This window comes from Nerophis ophidion, linkage group LG19 (genome assembly GCF_033978795.1).
Source record: "Nerophis ophidion isolate RoL-2023_Sa linkage group LG19, RoL_Noph_v1.0, whole genome shotgun sequence".
NCBI lineage: Eukaryota > Metazoa > Chordata > Actinopteri > Syngnathiformes > Syngnathidae > Nerophis > Nerophis ophidion.
Window position 1 is genome coordinate 8,089,763 of NC_084629.1, and position 13,763 is coordinate 8,103,525.

Genomic DNA, 13,763 nt, shown 5'->3' on the forward strand with positions numbered 1-13,763 from the left:
ACGGCACACGCTCAGCTGATCTCCGGTAAGTGGCGACTTTTTACCACAATTTTCTCACCGAAAACTGCTGGTTGACATTTGGTCGGGATCCATGTTCGCTTGACCGCTCTGATCCATAGGAAAGCTTCACCTCCGGGAATTTTAAACAGGGAATCACCGTGTGTTTGTGTGGCTAAAGGCTAAAGCTTCCCAACTCCATCTTTCTACTTTGACTTCTCCATTATTAATTAGGAGTGTAAACAATGAAACACTGGCTGTGTTTGTGTTGCTAAAGCCGGCCGCAATACACCGCTTCCCACCTACAGCTTTCTTCTTTGATGTCTCAATTGTTCATTGAACAAATTGCAAAAGATTCAGCAACACAGATGTCCAAAATACTGTGTAATTATGCCGTTAAAGCAGACGACTTTTAGCTGGGTGTGTGCGCAGCGCTAATATTTCCTAACAGTCCGTGACGTCGCGCGTACACGTCATCATTCCGCGACGTTTTCAACAAGAAACTCCCGGGAAATTTAAAATTGCAATTTAGTAAACTAAAAAGGCCGTATTGGCATGTGTTGCAATGTTAATATTTTCATGCGTGGTTTCAGTAGGCCTTTAATGCACCTTTTAACTATCACATATGGTTTTCTACACCAAAATGTATCTATTTAATAAACTTCTTCAACTTCTCCTGATTTTGGCGCGCTCTACCTTCCACATTTCTCACCCGATTCAAACCGTTCCAACTTCAAACTGTTCAGCCTATTCGGGAATCGCGGGCTTTCCCTTAAAGGGGAACATTATCCCCAGACCTATGTAAGCGTCAATATATACCTTGATGGTGCAGAAAAAAGACCATCTATGTTTTTAACCGATTCCCGAACTCTAAATAGGTGAATTTTGGCGAATTAAACGCCTTTCTGTTTATCGCGCTGGAAGCGATGACGTCAGAATGTGACGTCGCCGAGGTAACACACTCACCATTTTCATTTTCAACACATTACAAACACCGGGTCTCAGCTCTGTTATTTTCCGTTTTTTTGACTATTTTTTGGAACCTTGGAGACATCATGCCTCGTCGGTGTGTTGTCGGAGGGTGTAACAACACTAACAGGGAGGGATTCAAGTTGCACCCTTGGCCCGAAGATGCGAAAGTGTCTGCCGCCAGACCCCCATCGAATGTGCTGGAGTGTCTCCACATTTTACCGGCGATGCTAAGACAGACATGGCACAGAGATGTATGGATAACCTGCAGATGTATTTGCAACGATAGTAAACGAAATCACAAAGGTGAGTTTTGTTGATGTTGACTGCCAGCTAATCGATGCTAACATGCTATGCTAATCATTGCTAACATGCTACGCTAATCGATGCTAACATGCTATTTACCGGCGGTGCTAAAGCAGACATGGCACAGAGATGTATGGATAACCTGCAGATGCATTTGCAACTATATTACGTTTCCTTCCACCCACATTTAATGTGAAAAAAACACTTACCAATCGAAGGATTTAAGTTGCTCCAGTGTCAAAAGATGCGGAAGTCCTGATCGTTTGGTCCGCACATTTTATCGGCGATGCTAATGCAGCTATCCGGCCATGCTATGGCTATGAATAGCGTCAATACCTATTCGCTCAATAGCTTCAGTTTCTTCTTCAATACTTTCATACTCCAACCATCCGTTTCAATACATGCATAATCTGTTGAATCGCTTAAATCGCTGAAATCCGAGTTTGAATCCGAGCTAATGTCGCTATATCTTGCTGTGATATTCCCATTGTTTGTTTACATTGGCAGCACTGTATGACGTCACAGGGAAATGGCCAGTGTCTTCGCAGAGAGCGAAAATAAGGCACTTTAAAGCTTTATTCAGGGATATTCCGAGACCGGTAACATTTTGAAAAAAACTTCAAAAAATACAACAAGCCTCTGGGAACTGATTTTTATTGTTTTTAACCCTTTTGAAATTGTGATAATGTTCCCCTTTAACAGATTCCCAGATTTACCAGAATGCCAGGTTTTCCGGGACATTTTTCCCATTCATAATGAATTGGCCATTTTTTCAAACTTTCATCCATTTACACATTTTTCAATCTATTCAAACCATTCCACCTTCAACACATTCCACCCTCCTGGAAATTTCAACTATCATTTTTCCAAGTTCTAGGATTTTCCAGAATTCTTGGTTTTCCAAAGCCCTATTTCCCGTCAACACATTCCCCTTAATCAGGGCAAAAAACGAATACCCCATTTCCCCGAAATTCCAGGAATTCCGTAAATGCCATTTCTCAACATGTTACTACTTCAACATTTCTCGACCGATTTGAAAAATACCAACACCAACCATTTTAACTATTTCAGACCATTCAAGTTTTTTTTTTAAAATTTTCCCGCTTTTTCCGAAATTCCCAAATTTTGGCGGAAATTCAATGGGACGTTCTTCAAAGTTCCACAGCTCCCACATTTTTCATCTGATTCAAACTGTTCCAACGTAAAAATATTCAGCCTCTTCGGGAATTGTGTGCTCTACTTCAACAATTCAAAAAAAAAAAAATTCCAGGATTTCAGTTGAATTTAAGCATTCCTTTGGGTATTGCCTATCTAGTACTTTTTATGTTGTTTTAATTAAATTGTTGTTTTACTTCACCTTTATAAAAATGTTTTACTTACTTTACTTACTTACAACATTGGTTCTGTTGTTGCTGCTGTGTTAGGTCATACTAAATAGTTAATAACTGACCGTAATGAAGTATTAATAAAGCTATAAGTGTTGAACTTCACAAAGACTTACCTGTCAGATAATCCAAACCCTCCAACATTTTCTTCTCCCTTGAGAAGTCCAGGGCGAACGTGTCAAAGGTGTCATTCAGGTTTATTTCCGGTAGCAAGATCTGAGAGGACGTTGTTGCCATGGAGACTCTGTTGTCAGTAAAAGAAGGATGCACAGTCAGACATTTTAAAACTTTTCCTAAAGGTGGTCTCGGCGTCCTCTCACCGCTCACAGACGCTTTTGGCCGACTGAAGGAAGCGGGTGTGGTCCGTCTCTTTGAGGGTGTGGTCGGCCTGAGTGATGAGCGAGGACGATCTCTCGATGCACTGCTTGCAGCTGCCTATTTGTTGGGCTAACTTCCTCAGGCGCACAGTCTAATTGGACAAAAGCGAATTGACAAAAATCTTAGCAAAAAATGAACTTGCAGGTAAAATGTATGATTTGTTCATTCAGTTCCAACAGAACAGTTTGTTCTGGTGCGAGGCTGCAGATTCTCATCTTGCCAGAGGGTTGCAAGGTTATCGAGATACAAACAGTGACAAACTGTACCTTTCCCTCCTTTATCTTGGTACCGATGATTTGCCGCCTCTGCTGTATGATATTGATCAGAAGGTCACACTCCTCCAGCAGCTTGTTTTCTTGCCTGGAAGCGTTTATCTAGACATGGCCAGACAAGTCCAGATAATCAACAGTCAATAATGGAGTGTAGTCAAGTCAAGTGTAGTTTAGCCTACACAAATCCCACACAAGAGACTCGGCTGGCTTAGACTACCGATAATGCAATTGAATTTCTGCTCATTCCACGGGGAAGCAAAACAAAGCAAACACAAGAGTTTACCTTGAGTCATTTCCACTTCAACAACAATGCAGGGAGAAGAGTTAAGAATTCTTAAGTGTGGAACGCATGGTCGATAAATCTTCTAAAGATCATTATGAAGCAACTGAATTGGGATGGAGTGCACTACTTGTCTGCACCCGGCAGAGGCATTCCGTCTCAACTAAAATGCTGTCTAAAGAAGAAAAACGATGTCAAACAAACAAACCCAATAACTTACTGACTACCTAACTCAATTAACTGAAGAACAAACTGACTGACAATGAGTAACCACTGTGTTTGATTTACTGAAAGGGAACTAACTGAAAAAATATATATATTAAACTTACAAAGTTACTAACCTGCTGACTGACTGACCGACTGACAGGCTAACCAACTGATGAAAAACCCAACTAAACAACTACCTGGTTAACTGACTGACATACAAACTTACTGTCTGTCAATTACATGAACAAAATAACCTATTATTCAGCTAATGAAATTAAAAACTGACTACAAATATTCACTTACCAACCAACTAACCACCTAAATGTCTGAAAAAAACTACTAATTTTATACAACAACTAGATGACTGACAATTAACAGACCGACAAAACAACTAACTGATAGAATAACTGAAAAACTGACAAACTGAAAAAAATATCTTCTAATTGACAAACTAACCAACCATCCAATTTACTGACTGTCAAAGTTAGTTGTTGACGAAGCCCAAAATGCAGAGACTTAGGCAGGCATTGAATAAGGAAACATGGTTTTAATATATAATACAAGAACAAAATCAAACTAAGGGTACAAACAAAAAGCACGCACGTGGGCGGATAACAAACTAAAAGAGCCAGCATGGGAGCTAGAAAACAAAAAGGAACTTTAGCATGGAAAACAGAAGTCGTACTTGTACTTAGAAAACAAACTGGAAGCAGGGAACAAAAGACAGTAAGCTAAAAAAAAGGCTATCAAACATAGTTCACCGCAACGCTGCATTGACGCGACAAGATACGACACGACCGGTAGCAATGACAAGTGCGACATGCAATACAATAATCAAGCAGTGACTGGATGGGAAGAGAGGTCTAAAAAGGAGCGGACTGATTGACACCAGGTGTGGCCAGGTGCCAATCAGCGGCAGCTGAGGGGGAACACAGCACTCAGGGAGAAAGACAGGAAACCAACAAAATAAGAGCACTGACGGGAAACACTACACACACAGAGGAAACAAAGACAAATGCAGAGGAAAAACTAAAACAGTCAAACTGTCAGAGGCAAGCTTGACACTGATTAACTAATCGCTAATGGGCGACAAAAATGTATCCATCCATCCATCCATCCATCCATCCATCCATCTTCTTCCGCTTATCCGAGGTCGGGTCGCGGTGGCAACAACCTAAGCAGGGAAACCCAGACTTCCCTCTCCACAGCCACTTCGTCTAGCTCTTCCCGGGGGATCCCGAGGCGTTCCCAGGCCAGCCGGGAGACATAGTCTTCCCAACGTGTCCTGGGTCTTCCCCGTGGCCTCCTATCAGTTGGACGTGCCCTAAACACCTCCCTAGGGAGGCGTTCGGGTGGCATCCTGACCAGATGCCCGAACCACCTCATCTGGCTCCTCTCGATGTGGAGGAGCAGCGGCTTTAATTTGAGTTCGTCCCGGATGGCAGAGCTTCTCACCCTATCTCTAAGGGAGAGCCCCGCCACCCGGCGGAGGAAACTCATTTCGGCCGCTTGTACCCGTGATCTTATCCTTTCGGTCATGACCCAGAGCTCATGACCATAGGTGAGGATGGGAACGTAGATCGACCGGTAAATTGAGAGCTTTGCCTTCCGGCTCAGCTCCTTCTTCACCACAACGGATCGGTACAACGTCCGCATTACTGAAGACGCCTCACCAATCCGCCTGTCGATCTCACGATCCACTCTTCCCTCACTCGTGAACAAGACTCCTAGGTACTTGAACTCCTCCACTTGGGGCAGGGTCTCCTCCCCAACCCGGAGATGGCACTCCATCCTTTTCCGGGCGAGAACCATGGACTCGGACTTGGAGGTGCTGATTCTCATTCCGGTCGCTTAACACTCAGCTGCGAACCGATCCAGTGAGAGCTGAAGATCCCGGTGAGATGAAGCCATCAGGACCACATCATCTGCAAAAAGCATAGACCTAATCCTGCGGTCACCAAACCGGAACCCCTCAACGCCTTGACTGCGCCTAGAAATTCTGTCCATAAAAGTTATGAACAGAATCGGTGACAAAGGACAGCCTTGGCGGAGTCCAACCCTCACAGGAAATGTGTTCGACTTACTGTATCCATTTACTAAAATTGACAAGGCAAATAAGACTAACTAACTTAGTATTTAGCTAATTAAATGAAAAACCGACTGATTAACAAGCAATTTACTTATTAACGAACTTACTAACCACCTAACCAAGGACCAAACTAACCAACTGGGTAACAGAAAAATATCTGATTAGAGAACTAGGTGATTAAATAACAAACTGACTGACTAACACCTAATTTACTAATTAAATAACCACGTAGATGTCTGACATAACTGGCCGAGTGACGGAAAAAATGTATAACTAAACTGACTAGATGACTGAAACCATAACAAACTAACTAACCAACTAACGAATATAGCTGAATGACTGACAAACTGAAAAACAAACCTACCAGGCAGCTAACTAACTAAATAAACATCAAAATGACTGAGTAGCTAACTAACTAACCAACTGTCTGAGTAACAGAAAATATATCCGACTCCCGAAACTGGCTAGAGGACTGGAAAGGTAACAGACTAACCAACTAACCGAGTGACTGACTGATAAACAAACTTACTAAGCACCAAATGAACTAATCATCAATCAACCAATGTTTATTTATATAGCCCCAAATCACAAATGTCTCAAAGGACTGCACAAATCATTACGACTACAACATCCTCGGAAGAACCCACAAAAGGGCAAGGAAAACTCACACCCAGTGGGCAGGGAGAATTCACATCCAGTGGGACGCCAGTGACAATGCTGACTATGAGAAACCTTGGAGAGGACCTCAGATGTGGGCAACCCCCCCCCTCTAGGGGACCGAAAGCAATGGATGTCGAGCGGGTCTAACATGATACTGTGAAAGTTCAATCCATAGTGGCTCCAAGACAGCAGTGAGAGTCCCGTCCACAGGAAACCTTCTCAAGCGGATCAGCAGCGTAGAGATGTCCCCAACCGATACAGGCGAGCGGTCCATCCTGGGTCCCGACGAGCGGTCCATCCTGGGTCTCGACTCTGGACAGTCGAGACTGTCTAACCATACTAACCATAGTTAGTCTAACCATAGTTAGTCTAACAACTAACTAACCATCAAAACTGATTGAATAATTAACTAAGTAACTAATGGACTGACCAAAAAAGATCTAACCACTGAAACTGACTAGATGACTGAAAAAGTAACATACTGACTAACCAACTAACTGATAGAATAAGTGAAGTGAATTATATTTATATAGCGCTTTTCTCTAGTGACTCAAAGCGCTTTACATAGTGAAACCCAATATCCTAAGGTACATTTAAACCGGTGTAGGTGGCACTGGGAGCAGGTGGGTAAAGTGTCTTGCCCAAGGCAGTAACTAGGATGGCGGAAGCGGGGATCGAACCTGGAACCCTCAAGTTGCTGGCACGACCGCTCTACCAATCGAGCTATACCGCCCCTAACTGAGTGACTGACCAACTGAAAAACAGTATATACTGATTAGCTGACTAACTATTTTACCAATTCTGACTAATGGTCAGTTATATATGACATGTATTTTTATGTAACTATTTATTTTGCTGCCTCGTGGCCAGGACTCCCTCGAAAAATGTGTTTTAATCTCTATAGGACTTTCCCGCCTAAATAAAGGTTAAATAAAATAAAAAGTAACAACACTATATTGCCAAAAGTATTTGGCCACCCATCCAAATGATCCGATCAGGTGTCCTAATCTTTCTGCACAGTCAGTTGTTCCAGAGCTCCAAACTTAATGTGACTTTCCAATTAGCCCACGTACAGTAGGCAGAGAGCGTCATGGAATGGGTTTTCATGGCCGAGCGGCTGCATCTAAGCCATGCATCACCAAGTCCAATGCAAAGCGTCGGAATCAGTGGTGTAAAGTACGTTGCCACATGACTCTAGAGCAGTGGAGACACGTTCTCTGGAGTGATGAATCACACTTTTCCATCTGGCAATCTGATTGATGAGTCTGGGTTTACAGGTTGCCAGGGGAACAATACATTTCATACAGTTTGGAGTGGACCCCTTCCTCTTCCAACATGTGCACCAGTTCACAAAGCAAGGTCCATAAAGGCATGGATGACAGAGTCTGGTGTGGATGAACTTGACTGGCCTGCACAGAGTCCTAACCTAAACCCCATAAAACACCTTTGGGATGAATTCGAACGGAGACTGAGAGCCAGGCTTTCTCAACAAACAACAGTGTGTGACCTCACCAATGCACTTTTGTAAGAATGGTGGAAAATTCCTATAAACACAGTTGTTCCAGAGCTCCAAACTTAATGTGACTTTCCAATTAGCCCACGTACAGTAGGCAGAGAGCGTCATGGAATGGGTTTTCATGGCCGAGCGGCTGCATCTAAGCCATGCATCACCAAGTCCAATGCAAAGCGTCGGAATCAGTGGTGTAAAGTACGTTGCCACATGACTCTAGAGCAGTGGAGACACGTTCTCTGGAGTGATGAATCACACTTTTCCATCTGGCAATCTGATTGATGAGTCTGGGTTTACAGGTTGCCAGGGGAACAATACATTTCATACAGTTTGGAGTGGACCCCTTCCTCTTCCAACATGTGCACCAGTTCACAAAGCAAGGTCCATAAAGACATGGATGACAGAGTCTGGTGTGGATGAACTTGACTGGCCTGCACAGAGTCCTAACCTAAACCCCATAAAACACCTTTGGGATGAATTCGAACGGAGACTGAGAGCCAGGCCTTCTCAACAAACAACAGTGTGTCACCTCACCAATGCACTTTTGTAAGAATGGTGGAAAATTCCTATAAACACACTCCGCAACCTTGTGGACAGCCTTCCCAGAAGACCTGAAGCTGTAATAGCTGCAAAAGGTGGACCGACATCATGTTGAACCCTATGGGTTAGGAATGGGATGGCACTTCAAGTTCATATGTGAGTCAAGGCAGGTGGCTAAATACTTTTAACTGACCAAAAAAAAAAGACTAAGTAACACACAGACTAACTACATAACAGCTAACTACTCATGGAAACTAAGTAACTGACAAACAATGAGAATGTAATATAGTATAATGTATGCATTGGTATTGTATTTAACAAATACAAATGATATAACCACCCACTCACTGACAAATAGGTAATACTTAAAAGCCTACTGAAACCCACTACTACCAACCACGCAGTCTGATAGTTTATATATCAATGATGAAATATCAACATTGCAACACAAGCCAATACGGCCTTTTTAGTTTACTAAATTGCAATTTTAAATTTCGCGCGGAAGTATCATGCTAAAACGTCGCGGTATGATGACGCGTGCGCGTGACATCACGCATTGCAGACAACACTTTGTTCCAGCACCGTTCACAGCTATAAGGCGTCTCTTTTCATCGCATAATTCCACAGTATTATGGACTTATGTGTTGCTGAATCTTTTGCAATTCGTTCAATGAATAATGGAGACGTCAAAGAAGAAAGCTGTAGGTGGGAAACGGTGTATTGCGGCCATCTTTAGCAACACAAACACAGCCGGTGCTTCATTGTTTACATCAATCAATCATCAATCAATGTTTATTTATATAGCCCCAAATCACAAATGTCTCAAAGGACTGCACAAATCATTACGACTACAACATCCTCGGAAGAACCCACAAAAGGGCAAGGAAAACTCACACCCAGTGGGCAGGGAGAATTCACATCCAGTGGGACGCCAGTGACAATGCTGACTATGAGAAACCTTGGAGAGGACCTCAGATGTGGGCAACCCCCCCCCCCCCCCCCCCCCCGCCGCCGAAAGATGACGGTGAAGCTTTACCATGGAACAGAGCGGTCAAGCGAACACGGTTGGATTGGATGACACACACAAAGTACAGTGTATTACGCAGCGAACATTGTGAATTATATTTATATAGCACTTTTCTCAAGTGACTGAAATCGCTTTACACAGTGACACCCAATATCTAAGTTACATTTAAACCAGTGTGGGTGGCACTGGGAGCAGGTGGGTAAAGTGTCTTGCCCAAGGACACAACGGCAGTGACTAGGATGGGACACGCGGGAATCGAACCTGCAACCCTCAAGTTGCTGGCACGGCCACTCTACCAACCGAGCTATGCCGCCCCTCTTCGAAAGATCGTGTTTCGAAGAGGGTCCCTTGTGAAAGGCAGAGATGGGCATCGCCACCACCAGTTGACCCGTGCTGAAGAAAGGTGCGGGGCCGACGTTCAGGTTATACAGGAACGACCATATAATCTCACTAAAACACTAGTAACACAATAAGCAGATAAGGGATTTTCCAGAATTATACTAGTAAATTTGTCTAATAACATCTAAATCGCTGTAAAGTCTTTTTTTTCTTTCTAGTCCTTCACTCTCCCTTTCCTCATCCACGAATCTTTCATCCTCGCTCAAATTAATGGGGAAATCGTCGCTTTCTCGGTCCGAATCGCTTTCGCTGCCGGTGGCCATGATTGTAAACAATGTTCAGATGTGAGGAGCTCCACAACCCGTGACGTCACGCCCACATCGTCTGCTACTTCCGGTGCGGGCAAGGCTTTTTTATCAGCACCAAAATTTGCGAACTTTATCGTCGATGTTCTCTACTAAATAATTTCAGCAAAAATATGGCAATATCGCAAAATGATCAACTGTGACACATATTCAGGACCTGATATCCCCGTTTAAATAAGAAAATCTCATTTCAGTAGGCCTTTAAATAATAGATAGACGTTGTAGACTAGACGAGCACGTTGTAAACACCCATGATGATACAGTAAGGGTCGATGTGGAGTTGATAAAGAGCATCACCTCCACTCGTTGGCACGTTTGGATGAGTATGCCCATCAGTGTTTCCAACTCGCTGGTCCTCTTGATGAGATTGCTGAGGTTGGTGTCCAGGGCGTGCTGAAAAAGAACACAAAAGATTATAGAGAATATTTAATTACGCGCTGGCGCCGCCGCGATAAGCTTAGAAAGAAATAAACGCTGCGTCGTTAAATGAGCGCCGGTGTCAGCGGGCAGGAATGAGCACATTTGGCTTCCGGTCGGTCGGCGGCCTCCGGTCGTCCCCGCACGCCAAAGATCCATCACGCCGCCTGCTGAGGCCGTGAAGCTTAGCCCAGCATCTGTCTGACTAAACCCGGGCCATGTTCATCAGCACTCCGATCAAGGCTTATGTCTCCAACTTAATCTCTCGCTGTAATTGGGTGCCATAATGACTCCTCCATTATGAAACATTATTGCTGCTGAATTAAAGATTTATTACGTGTCATTACATAAAATTAAATGGAGCGACGGAGTGTGTGGAAGACTTAAATGCTAAGGAGGTGCTGCCTGCAAACCAAGCAAAGGATCTTTTAATCAACGGGACTGCAAACTAGATTAGCAGGACATTTAGATAAGGTTTGGTTTTAAATCTCAAGATGGCAAATATTGATATTAATATGACGGAGAACAGAACTCTGTTGGCAACATTTGAAGGACTCCGTCTAAAAAGCCACATAAGCACCAAAGTGGCATCATAGGATGTGTTTTAGTTTAATTTGGCTTTTTGCATTTTCTTTGATACTAAATAGGAAATGTGTGATGACAACCCATCCATCCATCCATTTTCTACCGCTTATTCCCTTTCGGGGTCGCGGGGGGCGCTGGCGCCTATCTCAGCTACAATCGGGCGGAAGGCAGCGTACACCCTGGACAAGTCGCCACCTCATCGCAGGGCCAACACAGATAGACAGACAACATTCACACACTAGGGCCAATTTAGTGTTGCCAATCAACCTATCCCCAGGTGCATGTCTTTGGAAGTGGGAGGAAGCCGGAGTACCCGGAGGGAACCCACGCATTCACGGGGAGAACATGCAAACTCCACACAGAAAGATCCCGAGCCTGGATTTGAACCCAGGACTGCAGGAACTTCGTATTGTGAGGCAGACGCACTAACCCCTCTGCCACCGTGAAGCCTTGTGATGACAACCATAGCATATAAATCATGGGTGTCAAACTCTGGCCCGCGGGCCAAATTTGGCCGCATTCACCGCTAAAACTTCCCGGGAGACTCCTGAAGTTCAGTGCCTCTCCCGAAAATCTCCCGGGGCAACAATTTCTCCCGATTTCCACTTGGACAACAATATTGGGGGCGTGCCCCAAAGCGTCCTCTACAACCTGTCGTCAAGTCCGCTTTTCCTCCATACAAACTGCGTGCCGGCACAGCCACGTAATATATGCAGCTTTTACACACTCTTAAATGAATGCCATGCATACTTGGTCAACAGCTATACAGGTCACACTGAGGGTGGCCGTATAAACAACTTTAACACTGTTACAAATATGCGCCACACTGTGAACCCACACCAAACACGAATGACAGACACATCCGCACCGAACACAACCTATAGAACAAATACCCAGAAGCCCTTGCAGCACTAACTCTTCTGGGACGCTACAATATACACACCCCGCCCACCTCATTGTTATTTTATTTTCAAATTCATTAGCCTGTGAAAACGTTAATGTTGATATTTACCTCAGAGGGCTGCAAATGGAAAAGAGGCATTATTATTTTTATTTTTATTTTTTTAAATTTAATGTACCAATGATGTTTTTTCGTTGGTTTTTTGATGGTTGCTTTTGCATGATTAAGTTATGTAAGCGTTGCTTGTTCCATATTCAGTGTTAAAGCAAATCAGTGTAGCAAACTGAGCAATAATTAAGGTTTTATTCATGCACTTTCTCTTGCTACTTCAAGGCTTCAATGTGTGATTCATTGTTGTTATTTTATTTTAAAATGTATTATTAGCCTGTGGAAAAAGTTTATTCTTCATATGTCCCTCAGAAGGCTGCAAATGGAAAAGAGGCATACAATTTGTATTCAAATTTAGTTTGATATGCCATTGATATGTTTAAATTGTTATTATTATTATTTTAAACTAGATGTTCCATGTCATTATAAAGTTATATAAGCCTTGCTTGTTCAATATTCAACGCAAAACTTGTTTGGGTCCCAATTAATAATTTGTTCAACCTCGGCCCGCGGCTTTGTTAAGTTTTAAATTTTGGCCCACTCTGTATTTGAGTTTGACACCCCTGATATAAATGGAACTGATTGAAAGATGGGGGCGCTGGCGCCTATCTCAGCTACAATCGGGCGGAAGGTGGGGTACACCCTGGACAAATCGCCACCTCATCGCAGGGCCAACACAGATAGACAGACAACATTCACACTCACATTCACACACTAGGGACCATTTAGTGTTGCCAATCAACCTATCCGCAGGTGCATGTTTTTGAAGGTAGGACGCCACAGTACCCGGAGAACATGCAAACTCCACACAGAAAGATCCCCAGCCCAGGATTGAACCCAGGACTACTCAGGACCTTCGTATTGTGAGGCAGACGCACTAACCCCTCTTCAACCGTGCTGCACTAGTAGAAACTAGAGATGTCTGATAATGGCACTTTTGCCGATATCCGATATTGTCCAACACTTAATTACCGATTCCGATATCAACCAATACCGATATATACAGTCGTGGAATTAACATATTATTATTTCTAATTTTCTTGTGATGCCCTGCTGGATGCATTAAACCATGGGTGTCAAACTCTGGCCCGCGGGCCAAATTCGGCCCGCCGTGTAATTTCACTTGGCCCTTGAGGCAATATCAAATTAACATTAGAGCTGGCCCGCTGCTGCAACACCGCATTCACCGCTAATACTCTTACTTGCCAACCCTCCCGATTTTCCCAGGAGACTCCCGAAATCCAGTGTCCCTCCCGAATTTCATCCCGGACAACAATATTGGCACTGCCTTTGGCGTTCTCTACAACCTGTCGCGACGTCCGTTTTTCTTCCATACAAACAGCGTGCCGGCCCAGTCACATAATATATGCGGCTTATACACACACACAAGTGAATGCAAGGCATACTTGGTCAACAGCCATTAAGGTC

The 13,763-nt window shown here is 43.7% G+C and overlaps 1 protein-coding gene across 3 annotated transcripts in view; it reads right to left on the minus strand.

Annotated features, from left to right (window-relative positions):
* Positions 1 to 13,763, minus strand: part of mid1 (midline 1) — a 184,425-nt gene that overhangs the window by 23,414 nt on the left and 147,248 nt on the right. For all 3 annotated transcript variants that reach the window (XM_061879079.1, XM_061879080.1, XM_061879081.1), the window contains exons 3-6: positions 10,622 to 10,717; positions 3,302 to 3,409; positions 2,978 to 3,126; positions 2,774 to 2,901 (exon numbers count right to left, since the gene is read on the minus strand). In XM_061879079.1, coding sequence (XP_061735063.1) covers positions 2,774 to 2,901; positions 2,978 to 3,126; positions 3,302 to 3,409; positions 10,622 to 10,717 — 481 coding nt within the window. The remainder of the gene's footprint in view (positions 1 to 2,773; positions 2,902 to 2,977; positions 3,127 to 3,301; positions 3,410 to 10,621; positions 10,718 to 13,763) is intronic.